The following is a 16,065-nucleotide window of genomic DNA, read 5'->3' as shown; positions in this document are numbered from 1 at the left end:
AGGAGTCAAAGGGGTCAGACGAGCAATGTGGATGTCTGACACAAGTTTAAAGAGAAGCGAAAAGGCTAAGATGCCCGGCTGAGCAATCTCTGCTCTTCTGAGACCAGCTAGCCTAAGGGGATGGAGGCAGGACATGGGAAACAGTGTGGTATAGTGGTTAAGACCATGACTTCTGGGGCCAGGCAGCTACGTTCAAAGTCCAGCTTAGTCTGGATTAGCAGAATGACCTTGAGCAAGTAACATAATCTTTCTATGCCTAAGGTTCTGTGTCTGAAAATAAGACCAGCAGTGGCACCTTAATCTTGTGAATATCAAATGAATTCATTTGCATAATAGGTGCTCATTACAGTTAGGTTAACTATCTTTACTAGAGAGGTATAGTTGTCTGCAGGCCTGATTCCAGGTGGGAGCCTTGTGGTTGCTGATCGGCAGTCCCCATCATGCGGCCCTGTAGGCGTAGAACACTCTCTGGCTCTCAAAGTGCATCCACACCCATGGCGTTGTTTGTTCCTCAGATAATTCCTTCGAGGTAAACAGGGCCTGTGTTAGGAGCCTAACTTTCTTCTTGATGGAGTGTGTTTGCCAAGGCCAAGTCAGCAAAGCCTCCAGGCTTCCAGATTCCTGCTCCCAGGTGACCAGAAGCCATCCAGGAGCTCCTACTGTAAATTGGGGTCCAAGGAGGTGGGCAATGGGGAAAATGATTGAATAGGCATACTGGGGTCAGATACAGATCTATATTTTCCCTAAAACTTGGCTCGGTTTCTGGTCCCGATGCTCTCAACATACTTGGCAGCGTTCAGTTTATCTCTGAAGTGTTGAGGGTCTTAGACCTTTCTCAGAATAATACTGAGATTTTTTTCTCCAGCCTTAGGCAATCAAAAATTTTTATCATCAGGACAGTTTTGTGAGATTCAGTTGTCTGCCATACAGCAATTTTACTTTCAGAGACAGATGTGTATTTTCAGATTTTATACACTAGATGGGATTCTCTGGAGCTACAGAAACTCTAAGCCCATAAATGTCACTAGATATAAATCTTGGGAGGCTGGAAGACATCTAGGTTGTTCTAGAAGGAACACTGGACAAAGCATAGAGAGTCTGAGATGTAGTTACAGATCTGCTACTTTTGGGGCGAGTGACTAAACTTTTCAGAGCCTCAGTTTACTCAGCTGTGAAGTGGTGATAATGACGGTAATCATTAGAGGTGGTTATGAGGATTGAATTAAGTCAGGTAGGTAGTGTGTATAAAGGGTTAACATAATGCTAGACACGAGGCATACCAAGAATGATTAGAAAAAACTTGGAAGCGTTTTTAGTTCACTGCCTCAAGAATTTCTGAAAGTCTTCATCCCAGTAAAAACCAGGAGAGTTGCATGTTTTTCCTCATTTCCAGTTTACTTTTTTTAAAAAAGATAAGTTCTAAAAGGATATTTTAACCTTAATATCAAATGGGTTCAATTTAGCTGCAAGTACCATCAGCGAATGTTAAACTGAGCTCATTCTTTCCGTAAAGCTCAGAAGTGAAGAGGGAGTTTTTCAGTAAGAGAGGAAGGAGTTCTCCTTCCCATGGGTTAGCTTGGTTCGCCAGGGGTCCCAGAGTGCTTTCATGTGTCCCGCTTTGGTCATTCAACCAGATGGGAGTGGACCAAGAATCCACTGGAGAATAATGGAGTCTGGTGAGAGGCATGGACTCTCTCATCATAAAAATGCCCAGAAGCATACATTTTTGCAATACGGGATCTTGGAGCTCCAAAACCAATCCTTATATCCCCATACTAATATACTATCACCATACTAATACCCCCCCCCCCCACAATAGATTTGAGGTAAAAATCTGCTGGTCTTGTATAAAAACCACACTTGGGCCCCTTCTGGGTAATCCTAGCTAAGATCTTTTTTGGAGGCCAAACAGCTGGAATGAACAGAGAGAATTAGGGGCTAGCATCCTCTATTAGAAGGTATTTCCATGTTACTTGGAAGGTGATTTTTATGGCAGAGAATAAATATCCTATACAGGTATGCTTGCTCTGTGCTTGCTCTGCTCAGAAGGTTCTTCTCACATACCTATTGGGAATCTTCTTTAAGACCCTCAGCTGTCATTGCCTCCAAGAATCTTCCCTGAGTCCTCAACCTAAATTTAAGTGTCCCCTCTCTGTGCCCATAGTAGAAAATGCATATATCTGTCATCACATTGCATTGCCTAGTGATTTGTCTGCTTATCTAATGAACTCTCCACTAAGCTGTGAACCCTCACGTCAGGTTTAATATCTGACTCATGCCCATGTCTCAGAGCTGAGCACAGTCCTGACACCTAGAAAATACTTGGGAACTGTGGACTTCCTCTGGCTCCTCTGCCAGTGTGTCTGAAGCCCGAGCTCCTTCCTCCCCTTTCCCAGCATCCGCTGGCACTTTGGTGTGTTAGCATCAGAAATCCATCAGAACAAGCTGCTTGACTGATCTGAGCCTGTTTGTAAACTTTGTGCACATTCAGATTTAGGAAATAAATAGGATTAATAAGACTGGCAGCGTGCAATAACTCCAGGACTCGTTACCATTTATAATAAGGAAGCCACATCAGCGCCTGGCGCACTCCAGTGGTTTCCAGAATGCAAGTAATAGAATTTCTGTGGTTAAGCAGCTGTCACTCTCAGGGCAGGAGACATTCATGCCTGAATCTGCGATGTAAAGGGCAATGATGGGTTCCTGGCAGAGGGGTTGGGGAAGGCTGGGTTTCCCCTGGGCCCTCAGGTCAGCCTTGGTTCTAGGACTAAACTTGCCTGAGCACAGAAATTGGCAATTCTGCAGTGTTTTCTCTCTTTGTTTTTCTTGAGTCAGAACGCAATTTGTGTGGGAGCAGGGGACAAGCCCATGAATGAATATCGGTCTGTTGTGTACTATCAAGTCAAACAGCCACGATGGATGGAAACAGTCAAGGTAATAATAATAACAATAATAATAGCAACAAACATGTATCTGGGGTCTCTGAGGCACCTCCCTTAGATCTGAAACAATACCCCAGCGTGTGTCCAGTCGGACATCGGCAGCTCCCTGGTTCTCTTGATCACCCTTCACTGCTCTAGGACCTAGCCACCATGGAATTGACAGATGGTCCTCTTGTGGATGGTACCCAGCCCATTAAGTTTGTCATTCTTCTCAGCAGTGAGGAGTGACAGCTCGTGAGCAAATGCGAGGCTATAAAAAGTTACGTAATACCTCAAAGATACCCTATTGGGAGGGTGCCTCAAATGAAGTGGCATTAATCACAGATATTTGCATTACCAGATCATCCCACTGAGCAGAAGGGAATATTATGCATTGGAAGAAGAGTTTGGAATTAATTCAGTGAACAGCGAAGCTTGATCACAGCTTCAAATGCCTCTCCCTTGTAATTAGTAGCAGGCTTTACTTACCCTTTACGCTGAACCCAAACTCAAGATGTTCACTTAACTTCTTTTTCAGAGATAGTTATTCAGACCTCGTCTCTGTGCTCTCTCTCACCCCAGTTATACTCTTTGCTAGGCCTGTCCCCCAGTAGGTGTGATCATGTGTTGCCCCATGTGGACCACGAGCTCTTTGAATTTTGGGGACTCCCATCAGCATGGCCAGTGCCTCACATGATTATAGCTTGCAGTGACCATTTAGTGCACGGGGAGAGAATGAATCGTTCTGTGTGAAACACACAAATGTGGACCTCTTCAGGCTCAAATTTCCTTTTCTGGAGCAGGAAGGACCCCACAGTATGCATCTGTTGGGATTTTAATAGTCGCCAGTACAGTGTAAACTTGTCTGTTTTAAAAATCAAAGTGGTTTCCTCACAGGCGGCTAACCTTCTCTGCTTTGGCCTGAATTGCTCACTACAGAGAGAACCGTAGACCATGGGAGGGGGCGGTCCAGAGCGCCAAAGCAACTCACTCAAGGGTGCAGCAGGCTACCACTGGACAGTGAAATTGGGGTGCTGAGGAGTGATTATCCTGACTCTGTCCTTGGATGTCTGTCTAAACAAGGATGGTAATGAGCCCTAGGATTTACTCAAATATTATTGGACCCAAGCATTTTTATTAATTTTCATAAATGAGAATCCTTAAGCATACCCCCTAATGACCATTGTTAATTGCTAAGTCCCACTGCAATTGCCAAAACTTCTGGAGGGTGTAAGGAAAATGTGAATTGTGCAGTTCGCAGCGCATCAAATCCTGTGCTAAAGTTATGTGACTTTTATATCAATTTGGGGAGATTCATTTTTCCTCACTGCAATTTATAGATCTCTCTTCGTTGGCTGGGGTTGCAGTTTGCCAAATGGATTACATTTGGTACTTCGTTTTCTCTTCATAGCTAGTTCTTATGTAACTTATTTACAGTTCATCAGGCTTGATGGGTGGGTAATAAATCAGCATGCAGCACTCTCAGTTAAATGGCCAGGCTGCCTTTTGGGGAGTGGAGGATGTGGGGAGGGCCCTGTAACTCATGGTCTCCTGAGCTCTGGTTTCTACCTGTGGAGGTGGCTGTCCCTATTGAAGACATGCAGAGGATCCATCTGCGATTCATGTTTCGACATCGGTCATCCCTGGAATGTGAGTACCCAACCAAATGGCATCTCTGCAGTTCCTCTAAGGTGCGAGGAAAGGGGTAGCTGGGTGGCCCATGTGTCATTTTCTCTCCTGACCCCACAATGTTATTTCCAGCTAAAGATAAAGGAGAAAAGAACTTCGCCATGTCCTATGTGAAGTTGATGAAGGAAGATGGGACCACTCTGCACGATGGATGCCATGACTTGGTTGTCCTAAAGGTACTATGAGTCGGAACTAACCGCGATGTGGGAGTTGCAGGCGGTCACGGGGAGATGGCAGGACGGCTTAGTGGTTAACAGCAGGTACCCCAGAATCACACACACCAGGGCTTACTAGCCGTGCGGCCTTGTACAAAACCTTAACTCCTCTGGGCCTTTGTTTCCTCATCTGTGAGCCCTTGGTAGACAATTGTAAGGATTACATGATACGTACACACAACAATGGTGGGTACATGGAGCACTCGGTAAGTGGAAGAGACGATTATTACAAACAGAAAGAGCTGCTGGCTCCGAAAGGACCTCTGTGGGATGTGTGGACCAGCACGAAATAGTTGAGAGATGCTTCACTGCAACTGATGGAAAAAATAATGGGATTTAGGGTCCTAATTTTGCTGCTGACTAAATCTGGACTCTCTTGCATGTCTTTCTGAGTCTCAGTTTCTTTTTTCTCAAGTGTTGATGATAATATTTATGACAAGCCAATGAGATGACCGATGTGAAAGGGCCATGTATAGAGGGTAGAGATGTCAGCCATCATTATTTTTGCATCATGAGACTTGGACTGTTTTCAAGAAGTAGGAAGTGTTTGCCTTGATCTTACTGCATGCTTTCCCACACCCCTCTCATGAGAGCAGAATGCCTCTGCTAGCACCTGGCTGGAGGGGAAGCATGTGGCTGCAAAACAGTGCAAAGCTGTGTGGTCAGCACAAGGATCAAACACTTGCCCTTGGCTTTATCAACCTTGGAGGCTGAAACTGCTCTTTCTTCTGTGATCTGCATGGCAAACAGCCTCATCAGGACCTCCTCACATGGTACTCTTCTCTGAGTCTCTCTGTTCCAGAAACTCCCTTCCCTTTATTATATACAGCTTCTGTTTTGTCATTTATTACATGTGAAGGCAGTCATTACACGTGAAGGCAGTTTTTGGCTTAAAAGCCATTCTTCCCCAATAGACTGCGAACTCATTGGGGGTAAAGGCCCCTCTGCAATCAGTTTTCAATGCACTCACCTTCATTTAGACTCAGGTTTCTCATCTGTAAATTCAGGATAACAGTATCCGCAACAGTAACAATTGTTTTGAGGATTAAGTGAAATGAATTAAAGCATTTAAAGCACACAGTATAACACCTGGTCCAGAGTAAGGGCTAAATAAATATGAAGTCCTCTAATGCCTATCTCTGGCCATTCATTAAACCAAGGGACTTATGTGTGTATCACTGTGCATTATGTGTTCTCTGTGCAGTATGCCATTTAGTCTGTTCAAACATTCTAGGAAGTAGGAAATATGATTAACCCTTAGTTTAATCATGAGAAAAATGAGACACAGAGAGACCAAGGAAGGTATCAAAGATGGCATAGGCTTGTGAATGAAAAGGGTCTCAGTCCCAGGGCTTTCAGACTCCAGTGCCTTTGCTGTTAACTTCTTTAAGCTGATCTCTTATCTTGCTGGTGCGCATGTGTATTAAGATCTCAAATACTTTAGGATGAATTAAAATATTCCAGTTAGGAATCCTCGATTTCCTTTTCCCACTAATGTAGACCACAGAACCTTCAACTGGTCAATCAACCCCTTCCCATTAATGTAACCTCAGGTTCTTGAGTATTTTGTGAGAAAACAGCCCTGCCTTACCAGCTGGCGTCTGTTGCTTCTCTGATGACATTCTTCCCTATTCCGACCCTCCCTGCCTCACAATGTGTAGTCTGGCCATGGCAAGCTCTGCGTAGCTCTGGGTGCACACCCTTGGCTCAGGGAAGTAACCGACATGTTGTTTCCAGGGGGACAGCAAGAAGATGGAGGATGCCAGTGCTTACTTGACTCTCCCTTCCTACCGACACCATGTGGAAAACAAGGGGTCTACCCTGAGTCGGAGCTCCAGCAGTGTCGGGGGGCTCTCTGTCAGCTCCCGGGATGTGTTCTCCATTTCTACCCTGGTGTGCTCCACAAAGCTCACCCAAAACGGTAATGGAACCATCGAAGGTCGTGTGTTTGGGGTGTGCATGCATGCACGAACCCTAGGAGGTCCCGGTGGGGGCAGTTTGAGCCAGGTGTAGTCATTCTGCTCGTCTGTGCTGTGTTTCAGTGGGCTTGCTGGGTTTGCTGAAGTGGCGTATGAAGCCTCAACTGCTGCAGGAGAACTTAGAGAAATTGAAGATCGTGGATGGAGAGGAAGTGGTGAAGGTCAGTGAGGCTTCATCTAGTTTGTGTTCATCCACTAGTAAGAGAACTTCGAAGTATGAGTGGTGACAGGGTGGAGGTGAAGTGTCGAAGGAGACGGGACGACTCTTTCTCTGACCGCGAGGCACAGTATCCAAGTTGCCATGAGAAATCGTTACTGGGAAATCTTGGGAGTGACTTGGTTCAATGATGATGAATATTGATTGGCAGAAAAGTATGGTTATGCCCAGTGTTTGGAAAGAGATTAATATGTGTGTAAATTCCAGCTCATCCACTGGCCAACTTAAAGTGATAATATTATGAGTATAACATTTTCACAGGGTTGTAAACATTCAAGGTGATAATACTTAAAAATGACTCAGCACAGTTTGTTATACATAGTGTACAATAACTGGAGTAAAACATACAAAATATACAAAGTTCATTAAAGGTAACTGTTATTTTTATTGTTATGAACTGCTATAGTAGTATATCTCTTAGTACTATCTACATGTTGCTATTAGAAATAAAGTATTCTTGGTTTCTGCTTCTTAGAGACTATTATGATTAAACATGAGAAAGGAAAAGACATCAAGGCTCACAATTTAAGTGAACAAACAGAAAACAATGCAAATGTCAAATGTAATGTCCACGTGGTGGTGGAGAATATAGTGTCTGAAGTTCAGATCTAATTAATGCGACCCTCCTGGTGATCCTATTTCCATCAGAAAGTTGAGACAGCTAGAAATTCGGAGATTAAACATCTTTATATGGTAGCTCTGTATTTCGAGGGACTATAGGAAATATTGACCGATGCCTTAGGAGAAAGAGGTATCACATTTTAGTTAATTGCCCATACATGGAGAAACCATAGTTAAATTCCCAGATCAGTGCTTTAAATGTGCACTATTGAACCACTTACCTGGTTCAGCAATGGCAGGGCAGTTTTCCAGACATTCTTTAATAAGGTCTGTCACCTTTGGTCAATTTAGAGAAATCGCCTGGAAGTGAATTCCATTGTCTCTTTTTTGCACTCTTCTTCTTTTTTTAAGTTTGTTATTAATATATAATACACATAGTACACATAGAGTAAAATATGTACCAAGCATTTATCTTAAAAATTCAGCTCAATATATTTTTACACATGTACACACCCACGTACCCACTACTTAGATCAAGATACAGAACATTTTTAGCATACAGTAGGTTCCCTCATACCCTTCTTAGTCGATAACCCATTAGAAGAAACCAGTAAACCCACTACCATTATCATTGATCGGGTTCACCTATTCTTGAATCTTGTAAAAATAGAATAATAAAGAATGCACATTTTTGTGTCTTACTTGCTGTACACAGGGCTCATGAGAGCCGTCCCTGTCATTCCATGTAGAATAGTTTGCTCTTGTTTTTGCTGTGGATTTTTCTGCAGTGTGAAAACATCACCATATATTCATCCACTGTGCTACTGATTGACAGTTGGGTGCTCCAAGTTCTGGTTCTTGTGGATAAAACTCCCTGAACCCCTCGATCATGCATGTGGTGGGCGTGCACTCTCATTCTCTTGGACATACACTGAGGAGTGGATTTCTGGGTCACCTGTACTCTTTCTTAATGTGATGTTTATTATTTTTCCCAGTTTCTACAGGATACTCTGGACGCCCTCTTCAACATCATGATGGAACATTCTCAAAGTAATGAGTACGACATCCTCGTCTTTGATGCTTTGGTAAGAGAGAGGGAACAGGTGTTTAGTGACATTAGACATTAATGTGTGTCTCACTGAGAGAACACTGAGAACTCATGGCCCTTTTCATGAATCGTTTGGAGGAATTGTAACACTAGGCAACCAGACCAGGGAATGAGCTGCTGTTTCCTTTTATTTGTTTTGAGTTCATTTGAATGCACGGGCAGGGTGGGAATTTTAAGTGTTGATGTCAGATTGGCACTGGTCAAAAGTACATGAAACTGGATACTATGAATGATTGCTTCAGCTTTCTGTGAAAGCCGGGAGCTTGGCCAGTTTGTGAAGGACCCCAAATGTACCCACACTCTCCTTTACCTTCTTCTTGCTCATATTCTCCAACTCATCAGAGGCATTAACACTCCTCTTTCCTACCCAAAACCTTTGATGGTGGTACAATCCAGATCTTTCCTCTTTCCTCTTTCCATGTTCCCAGCAGTCACTTCCTCCTCTCTATGTCCAAACTCACATTTTCTCAGTGTCATGTCAAAACAAACAAAAGAAATGTCTGCATTAGGATTCAGTGATCAATAAAGTGTTAATATGTTAACCCCTCAAGTCAGTGACATTTACATTTTTAAGGTGGTTACTTGAAGGCAATTGTGACTTAGCCAAGTACTTCTTAAGAAGATCTGGAAATCTAGTCCTAAGGAAGGATGCTTCCTGAAGAAAGGGCCTTTGATTAAATAATGTTGGGAAGTGCTGAACATTGCATGGTGTCTCTGAGAGTCATGGTGCACATAGGTATGTGAAAGGCTCTGATAAGTCCTGCAGTAAAGAAGGCAGTCTAACAATGGTAACCTGAGATTTCTCGAACTCATCTGACTGAAACCTTTTTATCTTATAATGTCCAGTAGTGAACTTCATAAAACACTTTTTAGGAGATACTCTACCTTAATGAAAATGACTAAAGATATATTAGTGAGCTAATTCCTGGGTGAAAAAATTTGATAGGGGTTCAGTTATGCCCTATGAATATGGTCCTGCCCCGGGCTTGCCCTGAAAACACTGATTCCTTGCCTTTTCCTCAGATCTACATAATAGGACTCATTGCTGACCGAAAATTCCAGCATTTCAACACTGTTCTGGAGGCTTACATTCAACAGCATTTCAGTGCTACCTTAGCTTACAAGTAAGTAACTGTGCATCCCCTACTTGCCCTGGCTAGATGCCTAGAGCACGAGGAACTTGAGTATTTTCCTTTTGTCACTACCCTGTGTGAGTTCTCCCTTTGCTGATGAAACTCAATCTGTGCCTGGGTTATTCGAATTAAATAAAAATATGCAAACCCATAGTTGGGGATGCTTTGTGGTGGCAGAAGTACCTGAAATTGTTCATTCATTCATTTATTCAGTCAGTCAGTCAGCTATCATTTGTTGAGCAGCTACTTGTGATAAACACTGGATTCAAAGGCTAGAGAGAAGAACGTGCATATGCCAAGTAGCTCTGTATAGCTTGGGCTTAGGAAACTGAGAGTTAGAGATAAGAGATGATGCTGGAAATTTGGATAGAGGCCAGTTTGTGAACGGACCTTGAAAGGTAAGTCAAATAGTGTGAAGCCTGCCTTGCTGGTAACAAAGAAACATGACAGTTTCTGAGCAAGGGAGTCCTATGATATTACAAGAACATTTTATGTAGGAAGAAAAAGCTGAAAAAGACATCGCTGCAATTATTCCCACTCGTATTCTGATTGCTACCAGTTTTTCTGGTCAAAAGATTTTTTTTACTTGCTAGGTTTTTTTTTTTGTTGACTTTTTACAGGCAGGAAATACTTATTCCCTGTGTTAAATATAATTTTTAAGCAGAGTTATTTTTATGGTTGTAAATGAGTGAGTGAGCTTGGCTATACTACCACCTTTAACCTTTGATTGAATGCCTTATAATTTACTGAGCAAACTAATTGCCATGCTGAGAGTTGGGAAGAGATGTATTTTGAAAATATAATCTCTTATTCAGGAAATTGATGACGGTGCTGAAGACTTACTTGGATACCTCCAGCAGAGGGGAGCAGTGTGAGCCGATCCTAAGAACTCTAAAGGCTTTGGAATATGTGTTCAAGTTCATTGTGCGGTCGAGGACATTATTTTCACAGTGAGTACTTGTTATGTAAGAGTGATTGATTAGCTCTGAAATTACTCTGGGATACAACAGTATTTATACCATTGAGAAACTCTTATGCAAAATTATCACCAGCTGTCAATAAAAAACAACTTAAAAATCTAACTTAGAGAGTTATGACTAAGTAATAATTGTTCCCTGTAAGTTCATTTGAGAGTTGGGGGAGGAAAGATATCTTAACATGTTATAGAATTGTGTTTCATGATTTGTGATTTGAGGCTCTTCTGTGTTTCATTCATTTGCTTTGAAATATGGTGAAAACTCTCCAGGAATCTATAATCCATGGGGGTGGAGAGAGCAGAACTCAGAGAGTTTAATGTTTATTTGACTCTTGGAGGTGGTACATGACAGATGAGCTGGTATTTGCAGTTGACCTGCCTGTCCTTGAGATCTTAGTGACCAAAAAGGTAAGCAGACATGCTAGAGTACCTAAGGGACTTGATGTTTGATGGTCAGTATCACAGAGCTTAGCTGCCATTTTAAAGGGCTGGAGGCATCAAAAAAAAAAAAAAAAAAAAAAAAAACCCACACAAGAACAGTTTATATTCCTGACTGTAAAGGCAAAATTAGGCTGGGGACTGGTTATGTGTATCAGGTTGGTTGTATGTGATGGGAAATAAGAAAAAGCATATGGGGAATGTATTGTCCAGATTCTTATAAGAATGAAGAACACTCGACTCAAACGGAATTAGGGAGAAATAGGACTTTTTTATACTTCATATCATTATAAAATCCAGGCAATATATTGGGCTCAGGCATGGCTGGATCCAGATGCTTAATGTCATTTGGATATTGTCTATCTCTCTAGATTTTGCCTCTGTTTTTCTTTTGTTGGTTGCCTTCTGAGTCAAGTTTTCCAAAGTGGAAGGTTTATATAAACTCAGGTTTATATTCTACTAGCTTAAGAACTCTAGGTTTCTTGTCGTTCCAGCAAAATCCTATGCCAAGAACTATCTTGGGTCATGTGCTCAGGTCTTAAACAATATGACCAGAGGCATGAATATGCAGATCATATAGCTGTGGTCACATTTGCACCTCTGGAGCCTGGGCTGGGTCAGCCACTTATGGTATACACTTGTTTAGTTGGAGAGTGGTTTCCCCAAAGAAAGTAGAAGTTTATAATCAGCATTTTGATCTTGACCATGGATGGGCTACAATGGCTTCTGAAATGCGTAATCATTTGGGATTCTCCAAAAACCTTTGGTGAGATTTCAGACGATGAATAGAAAGAGATGAGTGTCATAAACTGTTTCACACAACTTATGTCATTTAAGTTATTCTAAAAATGAAATATTTGTTTTAATTTCTCTGGTTTGTCAGTCAAGGCAGAGACTGTGTCTTAAAGTCATAGGAATATTCTTCCAAATTTGATAGATACTTGTCAATTATTTGAAAACCAAATAGACAACTGTGGGTCTTTCTAAAGGTTAAGTTTGGAGGAATTCAAGGATTCAAACATTGTAATTTCAGATTCAAAGGGAAAGATATCTTATTTCCTCTTGCAAGTGAGATCTTCAGGTCTACAAGAACATATCTTTCCATTTATCTTATATTCTGCATAGTTTTTCCTTTTGGGTTACTTATTTTATTGACCTTTCTCCCTCCCTCCCTCCTTATCTTCTCTCTCTTCATCTCTTAACTCTACTGGAACAAAGGGTATTTGTACATTTACTTTCTTCTCCTCTGCCTCGAGTTATGTCACTTTGCAGAGCCCCTGGTTCTTCATTCAGTGTAAATTAAGTGCTGCTGGAACTCTGAGTGACTTTGGCTTCTCAGGAAGTGGGGAGATTTGTTATTGTTTACTGTATTTCCAGTATGCTATACAAAACATCATTGACACTCAAAAAATGCCTATTGGAAAAGGGCATTTGGGGCAGGGCTAAGAGAAGGCATTTGGTGAGAAGAGATGTCTCTGAGGTTACGCAGGCCTGATCTTGAATCCTCCTTTCTCATGAACTTAAATGTAGACCGACCTGCAAGGAGGGCCTAGGACCTCATGCTAAGGCAAGGTAGGTTTCCTACGTCTTGTTTATTTTTGAATCTTCAGCAATGGTTTGCTCTCCAGTGGATCCTGAGGGCTGTGGGAAGTGATGGAGCTATTTTCCTACATCCATAGAGCACTTTACTTGGGAAACTAGAAAATAGAAGGTTCAGTGCTTTGAGATTTCTAAGCCAGCTGGTAGAAATTGTAATATAATTATTGCTTTTGGGGCTTATTGTATCTGGTATTGTGTTTGTTTCCTGTTATTCCTTTGTCCTCTTTCCTCATGTGCATAATGCAGCTGATCTAGCTCTCATTAGTTGTTCCCTTGCCTTTTTTTTTTTTTTTTCACACGAACATTTTTAAAGGCTGGGGATTTTCCTGTATCGATATGCAGAATGCATTCAGGTAAGGGAGGAAGAGAAGTTGTTGACAAGAATTGGAATTATTTAGGATTCTATATTTCTATTACAAAACCAAAGAAAGTGATTTTCCTGTGCCCTCTTCTTGTGCCACTAGCTCCTGGGTCAAAGTCTGGGGCAGGTGCCTCTGGGCACATGCCTAAGGCCATATCTGCAACAAAAGCTGGTAGAGCATCTTCAAGCTTCTGCTGCAGGGAGGCAGGCTCACAAATTCTGGAAATTCTTAAATTGTAGGAAGTATGTCCAAAAGATGCTGGGTGGACATAAATATGACCAATATCTACTAGGCTTGTCTAGGATGACTGAGCCCCTGGGAGATACAGAGCATAGCGAAGAACGTTTAGAAAGAGCTGAAATGATTATCTTCTAGGCATTGAGCTTCTTTACAAAACTCCTTGCAGTACCTTTTATCCTAAAGCTCAGATGACCAGCCGAGCTGATCCCCAAGGTTTCTGAGCTGTGGAATTATTCCGAGTCTGAAGCAGCCTGTACTTCCCTGATCCACATGATGGACACTTACTAGCTTCCCTTCCTAGTGGCCAGGCACATAGAAATGAGCCTGCAGCACTTCTGTAAGGATGACTCTCTAAAAGAGAAGGTCCGGAGCACAGGGCTGCAGTACGATGTGCTGCCGTTCGTCTGTGCTCCTTACAAATCCTCATGTTGCAGCAGGCTAGGATATAGGAGGCAGTAGGGGGTAACGGTTATAGTCATGGTCACTGTTGGCTCAGTGCTGGTCATCGTTCACATGGACAGACCTTCGAGGGGGCCACCTATCTGCCCCTGTAAGTACTCAAATTAGCGAGTGACCCAGCCTCTCTGAGCCTCAGTTTCCTTATCCATAAATGGGGATAAACCAGCTCTTAGTGTTTTGATAATGAAATGAGATCATGAATGAAGTTCTCAGTGTGATATCTGGTACTTAGTCCAGATAGCTGTTACCACGTTTTCACTTAGGAGAGATAGCAAGGGTACTCTTTTTCAAAAATTCTGATTTAAATTAGTAAAGGAAGTTCCGGTATCTCGATTCACCTCCAATGTCTGGCTTACTGATCATGCTCTCCTAAACATTTCTTCCTGTTTATTTTTTAAGAGTGGGTATCTTTACCAGGCGTCTGTGCTTCTTGAGGAGCATAATACAGGGACTTTAGTGTTCCTGTGAATTCACATTGGTCTGTTGCTTGCCCACGGGGCGGCCCTGCTGATGTCGGCTGCTTTCACTTCCCTTGTGTGTGTGGTCAGGCCCCTTCGGCCCAAGCAGCCTTGACCCAGCTCTCCGTTCCCGTCTTGCTCTGCCCATCTTTTCTTTTGCATCACGTCTTCTGCTCCGTTACAGATCTGCTTATTTAGTTCTTGCTTCCTCCTCCTTCGCCGTGTGATCCCAGTCTCCTGGGGCTGTTCTGCCATCCACAAATTCCTCCGTCACCGCGCTCGTGCCGATTCCCTTTGCTTCTGAGAGACAGTCAGCTCTAGGCTACTGGAGTTCGAATTCTACGTTTGAATCCTACCACTACCATATACCAATATTTATGACCATGAGAAAATTATTTAGTCTGCCTAAAGCTCAGTTTTCTTATATGTAAAACAGGCATGTATGTAAAAATCCTTGCAGAGTTCTCGTGCAGACAAAATGAGCTGATTGGTGTCAGGCACTTACCCCAGTGCCTGTCACATGGCAAGTGCCCCTGTTATTGTCATCAGTTAAGGCATTTCATTTGCTATCTCCATCAGTCTTCCCAAAAACCCTGCGCAGGACTTCACGTCTTGACTTCATCTTCTCCTGCTCCTCACTCGCTCTGTGCCGGCCACGCAGGCCCCCTTGCTGTGGCTCGGACGCCTGACTCAGGGCCTTTGCACCCTTCCCAGATATGTGCTTGCTCATGCCCTCACCTCTGTAACATCTTTGCTCAAATGTCTCTCTTACTACCCTACTTACAGTCACAACCCCTGTCCCCAGCACTTCTGATTCCCCCTTTCACTCTGCTTTTTGTCTGTTTTTCCTCCCCGTAGATCTAATCACGTGAACGTACTATTTAATAATTAGTTATGCTTTTGTTTACTGCCCTCTCCTTGCTAGAATGTCAGCTCCAGGAGGACAGGAGTCTTTGTTTCGTGCTGTATCCCAAGCACAGAGAATAGCACCTGGTGCGTCGTTGGCACTCATTCCATGTGCAATGGGACCCCGCTTCTGTCCCCCACCACAGATAAGCCGAGGCTTAGATTCAAGCTCGAAGGTCACACAGCTGAGAATCTACAGAGTGAGGTCTCACATTCTACCTCAACCGACTAAGTGAATTTAAGAATAGAACATTTTTCAGGCCCTGCAGGTCTGAAGTACGGTGGGCCGAGAGGAGGGGCCGTCCCGAGAGAGAGCAGCTCAGACCAGAAGGGTCGACTTGCTGGGTGCTGTCGGGGCTGCTGAGAGGCACAAAGCCGCATGACTTTAGGTGCTGTCATCCTTGAGCACAGTAGGATTTCACTAAAGAAAATGATGACTTGGAGCAGGACTTGTCAGGAAAGGCGTCCTCGCTTTTTTGGCAAAGCTGTCCAGGCAACCATCACTTTATCTTGGTATCCTCCCAAGGAATGAATAAGAAAAACTAATGTAGGGCTAGCCCAGGTGAGCTCACGCTCCTTGGAGAAGAGTCACTGGTCAGGGAAAGAGAAACGCACTCAGCATCCCGATGGAAGCAGCAGCACCTCCAGGCGCCCTCCTGCTCGGGAGCCCTCACTTGGAAGCCAAAGGCAGGCCCTGGCCTGTGTGGTGCCGTTTACCTGCACTGGAGCTGCAGCTCCATTAACACAGGTATCGAAGGAGCACGGTTCATACCTCCAGTGGAAACCCCCAGTCTGCCTCACTTC

At 43.2% G+C, this 16,065-nt stretch overlaps 1 protein-coding gene across 1 annotated transcript in view; it reads left to right on the top strand.

Annotated features, from left to right (window-relative positions):
* DOCK2 (dedicator of cytokinesis 2) overlaps positions 1 to 16,065 on the top strand; it is a 361,300-nt gene that overhangs the window by 58,268 nt on the left and 286,967 nt on the right. Inside the window, exons 15-22 of the mRNA XM_016160161.2 lie at positions 2,836 to 2,934; positions 4,499 to 4,571; positions 4,683 to 4,786; positions 6,563 to 6,746; positions 6,868 to 6,965; positions 8,578 to 8,667; positions 9,714 to 9,814; positions 10,639 to 10,773. Coding sequence (XP_016015647.1) covers positions 2,836 to 2,934; positions 4,499 to 4,571; positions 4,683 to 4,786; positions 6,563 to 6,746; positions 6,868 to 6,965; positions 8,578 to 8,667; positions 9,714 to 9,814; positions 10,639 to 10,773 — 884 coding nt within the window. The remainder of the gene's footprint in view (positions 1 to 2,835; positions 2,935 to 4,498; positions 4,572 to 4,682; positions 4,787 to 6,562; positions 6,747 to 6,867; positions 6,966 to 8,577; positions 8,668 to 9,713; positions 9,815 to 10,638; positions 10,774 to 16,065) is intronic.

The sequence above is a fragment of the Rousettus aegyptiacus genome, unplaced genomic scaffold (assembly GCF_014176215.1).
Source record: "Rousettus aegyptiacus isolate mRouAeg1 unplaced genomic scaffold, mRouAeg1.p scaffold_m13_p_7, whole genome shotgun sequence".
Lineage (NCBI taxonomy): Eukaryota > Metazoa > Chordata > Mammalia > Chiroptera > Pteropodidae > Rousettus > Rousettus aegyptiacus.
Note: the sequence above shows the minus strand (reverse complement) of the source record. Positions and strands in the feature narration are given on the sequence as shown.